Here is a 12,016-nt window from a genome sequence, read left to right as displayed (position 1 = left end):
AAATATAATATTAAAAGACACTTTCGTTTGTCTTTCAGGAATACGTCACCTGAGTTTTACAGCAAAACATCACAAACAATCATGAAGCATTTTCTGAGGTAGGTTAACTTTATTTGGCGTCAAATGTCATCACTAGCGTTAACAGAACACATATTAGGTATACTTCCAAAAACTATACAGCCTGATATCCTGGATGAATGAAGTGAACCAGTAACCATTTTGTTCTATTTTTGGAGCTTCCAGAGTTTTTATCCACTCTTGCCATCTCACCACTCGACTCCCACTCTCCTTGATATCGTGGCTCCATTGTGGAAAACAAATTATTGATAGGAAGCGCTCAGAATAAAAGTCTTTACATGCCGCATTTCAGGATGAGAACAGATAGGCGTGTCGTCGTGACATTTGTATTACTCAAGGCGGGGTTAAGGCGAGTAATAAGTAAATGCCGCCACTCCATCACCCAAAATAGCTTGCCTGTCCTATATAGTCTATGGTTCAGCTCTTTAATCGTCATTGGCAGGCCACACACACACACACACATAAACACACGTACACACACACACGGACACACGTCACACACACTATCTCTCTCTCTCTCTCTCTCTATTTCTGTAAAGTACTCTGTCGACCCTGTGCTAGATTATGTTTTGTTTCTTTCAATTACAGAGCAGCCCTCCTCTCCTGTCCTAGTTACACACTGGAGACAAGGGCAGAACACACACACACATACCCACTGACTGATAGCTTTTCTCCATTAAATGACAAACTCGAGTTGTCTTTCTCTCTGCCTGTCTTCTCTCCCTCCCCTGCAACACAGCCTCCAGTCACCTGCCACCCCATGTGATTATGCAACGGCACACTTCATCTTTCAGTGCCTCTAGAGCAGCTTAAATAAGGTTCTCTCTCTCTCACTCACTCTCGCTTTCTCTGTCTCTCTCTCTGTCTGTCTGTCTGTCTCTCTGTCTCTCTGGGTCTCTCTCATTTTCTTCCTCCCTCCCTTCCTCTTGTGATTTCTCTCTCTCCCTCCCTCTCTCAATCTTTCTGCCTCTCATGTTAATATGGTGCATCTGTCTTTCCCCTCCCCCAGGGTGCTGGTACAGTTCCTCTCGTTTCTCTACTGCACATTTCTGTGGCGCGCGCTCAAGTTCCTCACTCACAAGGTGACGGGACGCTGTGAGCTGCAGAGGATCTGCCACTCCCACAAACCTGGTGCCTGTAGGACCCTCATGATAGGTACACATACTGCAGTCTGACTGACGTTTCACCATAACATTACATTTACATTTACATTTAGTCATTTAGCAGACGCTCTTATCCAGAGCGACTTACAGTAAGTACAGGGACATTCCCCCAGAGGCAAGTAGGGTGAAGTGCCTTGCCCAAGGACACAACGTCAGTTGGCTTGACCGGGAATCGAACTGGCAACCTTCGGATTACTCGTCCGACTCCCTCACCACTCAGCCACCTGACTCCCATACCCATACTCCCATAACATTTGACTGTAAGTAATGCAGTTGAATTTGAGAAGGCTACTGACAAATGTGGGTCCTCTTTCTCTTTTTTGGGGTTCCAGAGAAATCCCTGAGGTCCTCCAAGAGTGAGGTGAGTACGGGGGTTGTGGTTGACTGTGTAGTGTGTGTTACAGAGTGTTAACATCACGCCGTCCTTTCTGGCTCCCTCCAGCTACTACAGTCTGCAGTGAGTGTGGGTTCTGACTCGGTGGAGAAGGTTACTGATGACATCATGACCCTGAAGAGGATCCACGAGGACTCCAACCTCCAGTGAGTCTAGATAGTCCAGACTCTACCTTTGGACCTTTGCTTCCTCAAAATAAACAATTTTTTTCTAAATACCTTATATATATATAAGGTTAATATATATAAATATTAACCTTTTGAAAAATAAATCTAAACTTTTGTTCAAACATATTTTTTAAACCTTTTGAAACTTTTTTTTCACACACAACCCAACACCAAAAGCTTTCTATTAAAAATAAAATAAAAATCAACTTTTCCAACTTTTTTTTCACACACTTTTTTCTTGTTGCCTTCTGCCTTACTACATTGGAAGCTTCGTAGACTAGCTGACGTTTGTTGTGTTTGTTGATAGTCAGGAAATTAAAAAAGGGGCGCAATGACAAGAAATAATATTGATCATGCCACCAAAACTAAAGTAATGAGCCTGGCTTGAAAACGTAAGTAGTAGAAAGTACAGATATTTGTTTACTAAATGTAAGGAGTGAAAGTAAAAAGTTGTCAGATAAATAAATTGTGAAGTAAATTTCTGATGCCAGAAAAATCAAATGAAGTACAGTAACGAAGTATTGCAAATCAAGTAGCAGGTTTTCAATTTTAGGCACTACAAACTCTTAATTGTGTGAGTGTGCTTCTGTGTGAGTGTGTGTGTGTCTGTATGTTTGTGTGTGTCAGGCTGAGTGTGTCCCTGCAGACCTGTCTTTTCCAGGTGGTGGGTTACAGAGCTCTCCTGCTGGAGGTGGAGACGCTTCGCAGGGAGCATTACGACAGTGACAACCCCCAGCATGAGGACATGCTCCTCAGGGTCTGTGCTTGCTAACACGCTAACACTTCCATAGAGATACACCTGCTTTCGCTAACATGCTAACCAACCCACCGAGATACTAGTTATAAGTACCATGCTAACTATCTCATAGGAATGAACCTGTTTTTTCATAGTATGCTAACAGCTGTGTGCTTCTCCTACAGTTCTGGAAAGCTCTGTGTCCGGACTCCCCTCTGACGTCCCGCGTGTCCAAACAATGGAGTGACATCGGTTTCCAGGGCAGCGACCCCAAAACTGACTTCAGAGGCATGGGCATCCTAGGACTCCTTAACCTGCTGTGAGTAATTACATTGATGTGTTTGTGTGTCACTCCTGTGTAATGTCCTTTATTTTTGGACATCATAAGTTATTTTTGGATAAAATAATTTTAAAAAGTATTACATGTTTACATTTTGTTGTGTTTTTAAAATGTGTTTGATGATGTTGCACTTTCCCATAAATCCTGTCATTTCTCTGACCTCCCATCCCTCAGGTATTTTGCAGAGCACGATAGGACCACAGCCTTGCAGGTGCTGCATGACTCCCAGCAGCCCAAACACAGGTCAGCCCTGCCTTGATGACCTCTGACCCCTCACGGCCCTCATGTTCCTGTAGCATTAGTACCTAAACTTCAAGGATAGGGAGATAATTAAAATATCTTTCAGCCAATTTGTTCTATCAAAATCAGGCCCTTAATGTTTTGCCTGCTTTTTGACTTTACCTTCTTCCACCTGCACGCTTGTTTAAGTTCTGTTCTGACTTCTTCATCCCACATGGGCACATGATTCTGTCACCACTCCCCATGCCTAATCTGTCACTGCTCACCTGTCGTTTGGCTTTGTTCAGGGGCCTTCCTAACCAGGAGGTCAGGTAACTCCTCTCTCTTTCAAATCTTTGCTTTGGAATCATTTCACCCTGTCATTTCAAACTGCCCAAAGGTACAAGTACCATTGACTACTGAGATTGTTTTCTGTTTATGTTGATGCTTTCTCTCCATGGTGTGTTGTGTGTGTGTGTGTGTGTGTGTGTGTAGCAAGATGAGCACACTGGACTGGAACAAGAACAATTTTGACAAAGCCATTGGGTGAGTAGCTTTCTAAGATAACTTGGGCAGGAGATGATCGCTTTCCTTTCTCTCTCTTTCTTACTCTCTATCACTGTCTCCCTCTCGCTCATTCCTTTGTATCGGGAGCAGTGTGCATATTGTATGTGTGTGGTGGTGTGACCAGAGGGGATGTGCGTCTCAGGTTCTCCTTTGCCATCGTGGGGATCAACATCACACAGCTGACCTACAAGCTCCTGCTTGATGGGGCTTTGAAAACACACCTGTACAACGTAGCACCTGAGATGCCCAGCCTGGCTCATTTCCATCAGACGTTCTGTAAGTGCGAACTTCACACACACACACACACACACACACACACACACACACACACACACACACACACACACACACATACAGACACACACACACACACATACAGACAGACAGACACACACACACACATACAGACACACACAGTAAGACTCCCTGTCTCCACAGGTTACCTGATGCAGGAGTTCCACAGGTTCTGGGTGGAAGAGAACCCACGTGACATCATGGAGTTTAATCGTGTGCGTGACAAGTTCCACCGCATGGTTCTCAAGCAGCTCCAGAACCCCACCGTGGCTCTGGGTCACCACTCACCTGCCTCCCACCTGCACCTCATCAACCTGTAGTCACCAACACTGGAGTCAGGGGGCTGAGTGGTTAGGGAGTCGGGCTAGTAATCTGAAGGTTGCCGGTTCGATTCCTGGCGAAATGACGTTGTGTCCTTGGGCAAGGCACTTCAGCCTACTTGCCTTGGGGGAATGTCCCTGTACTGTAAGTGACTCTGGATAAGAGCGTCTGCTAAATGACTAAATGTAAACACTGTTCTCTTCTGGTTTATTGTGTCGCAACTCTCATTTATGGCTGAACAACTATCAATATTTATATATATATCTCACATGTGTTATGTGTGTATTCAAATGTGTAATTTATGATACTATAATGAAGTAATCAATTCATAATCAGTATATAACAAATCTGTGTATCTTGAAGCAATAACTTTCATAAACTTTCAACACAAATTTCTGAAGTTTAATGGTTCATGGTCAACAATGCTAAATCTTGATATCATCCCTAAGCTGTAAAACAATAATAGCCTACTTAAGCATATTAGTGGACACAGTTTCTAAGATATGTTCAATGACTGTTCAGTTCGAACTTTGTTCCACTTTAACTTTGCACAGTTGTGTTTGCTTGTGGGCAACTCAACCCCTCTATCCATCACACACACAATATGGTTGACATTTGGGGATTTGCTTTTCTGTTTTGCAGTCATCCATCATGCTGAAGAGTTTAAAATAGGTGCTTGCCAATGAAATGTATTGTTTACAGTACTCCTTGGTTTTCATTGATTATATGTAAAGTATTTGACAATAAAAGACTGGCTTGTGTCATTTGTTACGTCTATAAGCTTGTAGACCAACACGTCATGCAGAGAAACCGGGTTGGAAACTTGGTAGCCTTCTACAAACTACAGCTCCCAGCATGCAACTGTTCGAAAGCTCAAACCCGGAACCAAAGAAAGAACGCCAAAATACACCATCAAAAGGAAATGTGTTTATTATTCAAAAGAAATTATAGTTACCATCATAGTTCATAGTTCATGTACATCATAGGTATTATTCGAAAACAACTCTCGAAAATGATGTGTAAAATCCTCTCGTGACTGTCGGAATAAAAAAAACTGCTGAATTGAAGAGCTGTCCGTGGTGCTGAAACAGTGAGGACAGCAGTCTACTTCTGCACCAGCACCGTGGAGGGACAGACTCCTTGTCTTCTGACGGTTAATATTTGAAGTGTGAAAACCGAACGCTGATGGTACAGCGATGGCCTGCTTTTTATCATTATTTATTCATACATGTACTGCAGGGCGCAAAAGCGGCCTCTTTTAAACTACTTAGGATCTCACTGCCCGGTGCTGTCTATCACCGTAATTAAACGCGGTTGATTTACGTTTATGGATCTTATATTGACGTCAGATGTTTAAATAGTCACGTATTCCTGCTAGTAATTGTTGTAATTTGTTCTCTGCTCGTACAGTGGACATGGAAGACCACTCTGAGTATTCCAGAAGTCCCGATGCTGCTGACTCTACTGACTCTGTTCTGGAGTGTAACGGCGTTCCGGAGCGCAAGGCTATGCTGCGGCTGTCTGAGGCCCACGGGCAGCAGCTTCTGAGCGTGCTCAGGTCATTCAGAGAGAGGGGCTTACTGTTTGACTTCACCATCAGAGTTCAGGACCAGAGTTTCCCCTGCCATCGCTGTGTCTTGGCAGCCAGCAGCGACTTCTTCCGGTGTGTGTGTTTGTGAGAGTGTGTGTGTATATACTCACCCATGGATTGTCATTCACAGTGAAATGTTTCTCGCAGGGCTATGTTTGAGGTGAACATGCGTGAGCGTGACGACGGCTCCGTTACCCTCGGCAACCAGTCTCCAGAGGCTGTGAGTTCCTTCCTGGACTTTGCCTACTCAGGAGAGACCACCATCACCAACGGCAACGTGGACATGCTCTTCCAACTGGCCTCCTTCCTTCAGGTGTCTGATACCACAATGACTGCAACTTACTGCACCACGCAATGCATCATTGTACATGTAGTTCTACAGCCCTTGGTGTGTTCTATCGCCATGGCCAGGTGTCCACTTTGTCCCGAGCTTGTGGTGACTTCCTGATCGAAACCTTAGACCTTTCCAACTGTCTAACGCTACGGGACCTCGCTGAGGGATATGGCTCCGCCTCCCTCCTCCAGCGAGCCAACGAATTTGTGGTTGAGAATTTCCTGGATCTCTCCTTAACTCCAGACTTCCTGGAAATGCAGGTACATGCACACAGCAGCTAGCCCTAACCCTAAAGCTGGTATAAAGTCCACATGACTGCTATCTGTGACAACAATTGCAGGGATCACTTATTTACTTAATCTGTGTTTTTTCACCCTCCATCTGCCATCACGAACCCGACCCCAGAAAAGCAGAAGATGATGGATTGGATGAATGATGAATGGACATTCCGTACTATAGGAACACCAACTGTGTTTTTTAATGAACAAATCTCCCTGTCTAGGTTGATGTGCTGGGGCGCTGTCTCCAGGCAGACGCACTGAGCGTGCCCAGTGAGGAGGCTGCGGTGATGTCACTGCTGAAGTGGATAGGTCATAACCTAGAGGAGAGGAGGAGCTTGCTACCCAAGCTCCTCCCACTGCTCAGGCTTCATCATCTACCCACACACACACTGAAGGTACGTGCACACACACACACTGAAGGTACGTGCACACACACACTGAAGGTACGTGCACACACACACACACTGAAGGTACGTGCACACACACACACACTGAAGGTACGTGCACACACACACACTGAAGGTACGTGCACACACACACACACTTGAGGTACGTGCACACACACACACACTGAAGGTACGTGCACACACACACACTGAAGGTACGTGCACACACACACACACTGAAGGTACGTGCACACACACACACACTGAATGTACGTGCACACACACACTGAAGGTACGTGCACACACACACACACTGAAGGTACGTGCACACACACACACACTGAAGGTACGTGCACACACACACACTGAAGGTACGTGCACACACACACACACTTGAGGTACGTGCACACACACACACACTGAAGGTACGTGCACACACACACACTGAAGGTACGTGCACACACACACACACTGAAGGTACGTGCACACACACACACTGAAGGTACGTGCACACACACACACTTGAGGTACGTGCACACACACACACTTGAGGTACGCACAAACACGTGCATGAAAACAAAACTGACAAAAGTATTGACTGCTTTCTGAGGAAATGTGTGTATATAGGGAGTCAGGTGGCTGAGCGGTTAGGGAATCGGGCTAGTCATCAGAAGGTTGCTGGTTCGATTCCCTATCCGTGCCAAATGACATTGTGTCCTTGGGCAAGGCACTTCACCCTACTTGCCTTGGGGGAATGTCCCTGTACTTACTGTAAGTCGCTCTGGATAAGAGCGTCTGCTAAATGACTAAATGTAAATGTATGTGTGTATATGTATGTGTGTATATGTATGTGTGTACATATGTGTGTGTGTGTGTGTGTGTGTATGTATGTGTGTATATGTGTGTGTGTGTGTATAATGCAGGCCCTGGCTGAGAGGGAAGAGCTGCTGTGTGGAGATGAGGTGTGTGGAGGCCTCCTCAGAGAGGCAGGGAGCAGACTGAGGCAGCACTGCGGCCTGCTAACAGACGCCAGGCCTGCCGCCTTGCAGAGCTACATCTACGTACACAAGACCGAGGAGAACGGAGAGATACGCCACGCTTTCTGCTACTGCCTGGAAACCGACCAATGGAGAGAGCTCCCTCAGGGTCAGGGGGCGGGGTCTATGATACCAGACCCTCCAGGATCTCAGCTCACCAGCTATGCTGAGAAGGTGGGTTGCTTTGCCACTGAGGCCTCTATAGAGGAGCACATAATCAGAGAGTTTATGATGACTAAGCTGTCAATATTTCCGGCCAATTATCGCACCAATGATTTTCCTCTTCTGCTACGTAAGCTGTTTGTCACAGGTGGTTGCCGTGGTAACTGTTGCCGGGCGGTGCGTCTCCACATCGCCGAGCCGTGCCACGACGCCACCGATGACGTGTGGTGTTTCTGCCCCGTCACACGCACCTGCACCCCTGCACCCGCCATGGGGAAACCCCGTACCATGCACGCCGCCGTCTCCGCCCTCAACCGCCTCTACGTCATCGGGGGCAGGGCCAGAGGCTCTCGGGGCGGGGCTCCCAGCCTCCTGGAGGTGTGGCTAAAGTTACAGTTGTACAGTAACAGCCAGTACACACTATTAGTACCACGTTATCATAACATTTTTAACTTCTAATATCCGCTTTAACAGCGTGATCTGTATTTTCACATAGGAAAGCGGTGTTTGTAAAAATATAGCAGCAGATTGGTGTTTTTAACAGTCCATTGACACTGTGGGTCACGGTATGGACAGCGAGCCAGGTGTTCAGAGGGCCTGTCTATATTCTCTGAGGTGTGACTGTGTCTAGGTGGAGTACTACGACCCTCTGAGTCAAACCTGGACGTCTGTCAGCCCTCTGCCCACCGCCCTCTACTACCCGGAAGCCAGTGCCTGTCACAGCCTCATCTACACCCTGGGCTCCCGGCTGGAGATCGCAGACTCCTTCAACCCCTCGCTGGACTGCTTCTTCTGCTACGACGCCGAGAGGGACCAGTGGAGCCACCTGGTGGCCGAGTTTGGTAATTTCTTCCACGCCACACTGGTCAAGGCTGTGGCCGTTAACGACACCCTCCACCTCTGTGATCTCTCCACCTATAAGGTGAGTTGGATGGAGTCAATGTTTGAATGGCATTGATGATGGCTGTTCGTGGAGATTAAGTGGATCTCTGGAGTGGACCGTACGAACGGGACTGTCGCTCTGTGTCCGACCCAGGTCTACAGCTTCTGTCCGGAGACGCGCGTGTGGAAGGGCGTGGGTTCGTTCGAGTGCGCCGGCTTCAACGCGGGCGCCCTGGGCGTGAGAGACCGCATCTACATCCTGGGAGGAGACTACTCACCTGACGAGATCACGGACGAGGTGCAGGTAAAGAAGAAAACTCTGCCTCCTCTCGATCTCCCCTCTCACGGCGAGGGGACATGGTCACGTGACACGATTCTCTGCCTCCGCAGGTGTATCACAGTGGGAGGAGCCAGTGGGAGGAAGTGGCGCCCATGCCCAGAGCGTTGACAGAGTTCCACTGTCAGCTGATCAGCTTCAACAGACACAGAGACCCTTGGGGGGCTGGAGCCACTTGATACACACACATAAACACACACGTAATACACACTCTCATACCAACAGTCATATACATGCTCATACACACTGTGGCAACCCATAGAGATTCAGACGGCTGCAACGCACACAGTTCAGGAGACTGAGACAAATGCTGAAATGCACTCACAAGCGTCACAAAAACAACCTTTCAAACTGAAAACAAGTCTTACATTTACATTTAGTCATTTAGCAGACGCTCTTATCCAGAGCGACTTACAGTAAGTACAGGGACATTCCCCCCCGAGGCAAGTAGGGTGAAGTGCCTTGCCCAAGGACACAACGTCATTTGACTCGGCCGGGAATCGAACTGGCAACCTTCAGATTACTAGCCCGATTCCCTCACCGCTCAGCCACCTGACTCCCTGTCTTCCTCCCTCGCTCACACCTGTGTACTTCACACACACACTTCAGATACACACTTCATACACACACCTCACACACACTTCATACAAACCCTTCACATACACATGTCATACACACAGGCAAGCAGGTCTACAGGCAAGCACACACAGACAACACTCGCTTAGGTATACAGACACGTTAGATAATCAAACAGATCATCTAGGCTCCTCCCATGGAGGATCTGTATGTATCCAGGTGATAAATCTGTCACAGAAGTTCATTTTTTTCTTTCTTTTTTGCAGAAATGCATCTAGTTTTTACCAGCCTTCTCTTGTTTCTGTTGTGCATCATTCATGCAATATTCCACGTAGTATATAATGTATATGTACTGTATATATACTCAGAATTCAGGATAAACTACTGAATTGTAATGGTTGGAAGATTCAGGCAATGTCATATCCTCTTGACTTCTGTCTATAAAGCACAGCAGACCGGTATGCACTAAAACTCTTGTTTTATTATGAAATGTGTGTTTTCTTTGTCACTCTACCAGAGTTTTGTAAAAACTTTTGATCAAGCTTCTATCAGAATACAAAATGTTTTAACAAACATCCAACAGTACTTCAATGCGACATGTGACGTCACAACAAAAACACATGGATCTGAAAGCTTAAACAAGGCTTCAGGAAGTGTAGGCTAGATGACAGCGTGTTTGCATCTCTGTGCTGGCACCACATGCCCTTCCCAAATGCGTAATTAAACAGTACACTTTTTTCTCCATCTTATCGCGCACCCCCCCCCTTGCTTCTGAGATGGTTCAGTCCTGGTAGGTCTTGACCAGCAGCCACATCAGCAGCACAGTGATCAGCACGATGGTGAAGTTCATAAACAGATCCTGCACAGAACGGTCCATTACTACTCAGGGATGGGGAGGAGGAGGTGGAGGAACAGAAGGAGGGGTGGACTCTGGATGGATTCAGAGGCCTCTGGACCTAAATGGAGAGATCTGAGGGGAGAGAGGAGTGTGTTGAGACGTGAGTATGTGTGAAGGTCCTGTTATCACAGCCAGATGAGAGAAAAATCAACAGCTGCTACTGAGCTGTAAGGGAAGGGAACTCTCTCTCTCTCACACACACACACACACACACACCCATAAACAGGGCAAACACTGTGGTAAAGACAACCCAGAAAGGTTGATTTACATCCCTACCAACAATCACATATTCACACAAAAACAATTTGGCGATTACTTAAATTTTAACCACAACTAAACATGGATCTCAGTAAACTCAAGTGTTTGAACATCTACTGATATGTGTGAAGGATCCAAAAGCTTAAATATAAATACGTTACGCTACAGTGACTGGGAAACTTACCTGGAGTATGCCGATGCGGACACACACACACACACACACACTGAGGTGGCGGAGACGGAGATCCTGGTTTAGGCTTGGGGTCCGTCCGAACCCAGATGTCCTCTGCCCGGGACGGGGCCATGTGGGGTCCTAATGTAGCCCACATCAGCGACCGCCCACAGTGGGCATGGAGATGGGTGCTGATGTCATGTATTTAAAACAAATGTGTTTGTGGTTTGTGTGTGTGTGTGTGTGTGTGTGTGCATAGTGTCCCCCTGGACCCTCCATGAATAGAAATAAACACATGCACACACACAGCCACACACACAAAATATGGTTTCTAAAATATTGTTGACATTGGATAACATTCTTTACTGAAGTGGATTACCTTGGGTTCAAATACACTGGTATTCTTCTAATTGGCCAATGTAAACATCAGGTCTATTCATATGTATTCAGAGCTGTGTAGGGCAATACAAACAACAACAGAAATGCATGAAATCCACCCCACTCATTCCACATCGAATCCAAACAGATTAGATCGTTTTTTCCACTGAGTCACATGTATTTCTGAACTTCATCACCACATATGTGAATGAACATGGACGCTAGTCTAATATCAGACGTCCTAAATCTGGTGACTACAGATGACCGATTGTGATGGCTCAGTTCAGCACAGCTTTGCTCACACCTGACAGCTGCTCACAATGGGGTTGCTTTTCATATGCTGCTAAACCCCTTTGACAGAAGTCACACACACTCACACACACACACACACACACATACGTTCCAGGTTCAAGTCTAGGGATTCCATATGTGGTTCATGGTTACT

At 46.4% G+C, this 12,016-nt stretch overlaps 3 protein-coding genes across 3 annotated transcripts; 2 read left to right on the top strand and 1 right to left on the bottom strand.

The window, feature by feature from the left end:
* Positions 1 to 81: 81 nt before the first annotated feature.
* LOC136952008 (ELMO domain-containing protein 1-like) lies at positions 82 to 4,278 on the top strand. The gene is made up of 10 exons (XM_067246679.1): positions 82 to 98; positions 1,088 to 1,233; positions 1,574 to 1,602; positions 1,684 to 1,781; positions 2,430 to 2,559; positions 2,724 to 2,857; positions 3,053 to 3,121; positions 3,593 to 3,643; positions 3,807 to 3,940; positions 4,103 to 4,278. Exons 1-10 carry the CDS (start codon positions 82 to 84, stop codon positions 4,276 to 4,278), a joined length of 984 nt encoding a protein of 327 aa, XP_067102780.1.
* Positions 4,279 to 5,721: 1,443 nt separating this feature from the next.
* kbtbd3 (kelch repeat and BTB (POZ) domain containing 3) lies at positions 5,722 to 9,468 on the top strand. Its single transcript, XM_067246850.1, has 9 exons — positions 5,722 to 5,942; positions 6,018 to 6,183; positions 6,282 to 6,464; positions 6,707 to 6,880; positions 7,795 to 8,082; positions 8,206 to 8,448; positions 8,702 to 8,992; positions 9,107 to 9,256; positions 9,343 to 9,468. The coding sequence occupies exons 1-9, from the start codon at positions 5,788 to 5,790 to the stop codon at positions 9,466 to 9,468; spliced, it is 1,776 nt and encodes a 591-aa protein (XP_067102951.1). The 5' UTR covers positions 5,722 to 5,787.
* Positions 9,469 to 10,338: 870 nt separating this feature from the next.
* LOC136952168 (sarcolipin) lies at positions 10,339 to 11,278 on the bottom strand. Its single transcript, XM_067246877.1, has 2 exons — positions 11,206 to 11,278; positions 10,339 to 10,835 (listed from the first exon to the last, which is right to left on the bottom strand). The coding sequence occupies exon 2, from the start codon at positions 10,740 to 10,742 to the stop codon at positions 10,647 to 10,649; it is 96 nt and encodes a 31-aa protein (XP_067102978.1). The 5' UTR covers positions 10,743 to 10,835; positions 11,206 to 11,278; the 3' UTR covers positions 10,339 to 10,646.
* Between the last annotated feature and the right edge of the window lie 738 nt (positions 11,279 to 12,016).

Source organism: Osmerus mordax, chromosome 11 (assembly GCF_038355195.1).
Source record: "Osmerus mordax isolate fOsmMor3 chromosome 11, fOsmMor3.pri, whole genome shotgun sequence".
In the NCBI taxonomy this organism is placed as follows: Eukaryota; Metazoa; Chordata; class Actinopteri; order Osmeriformes; family Osmeridae; genus Osmerus; species Osmerus mordax.
This window is presented reverse-complemented; position numbering and strand designations above follow the sequence as displayed.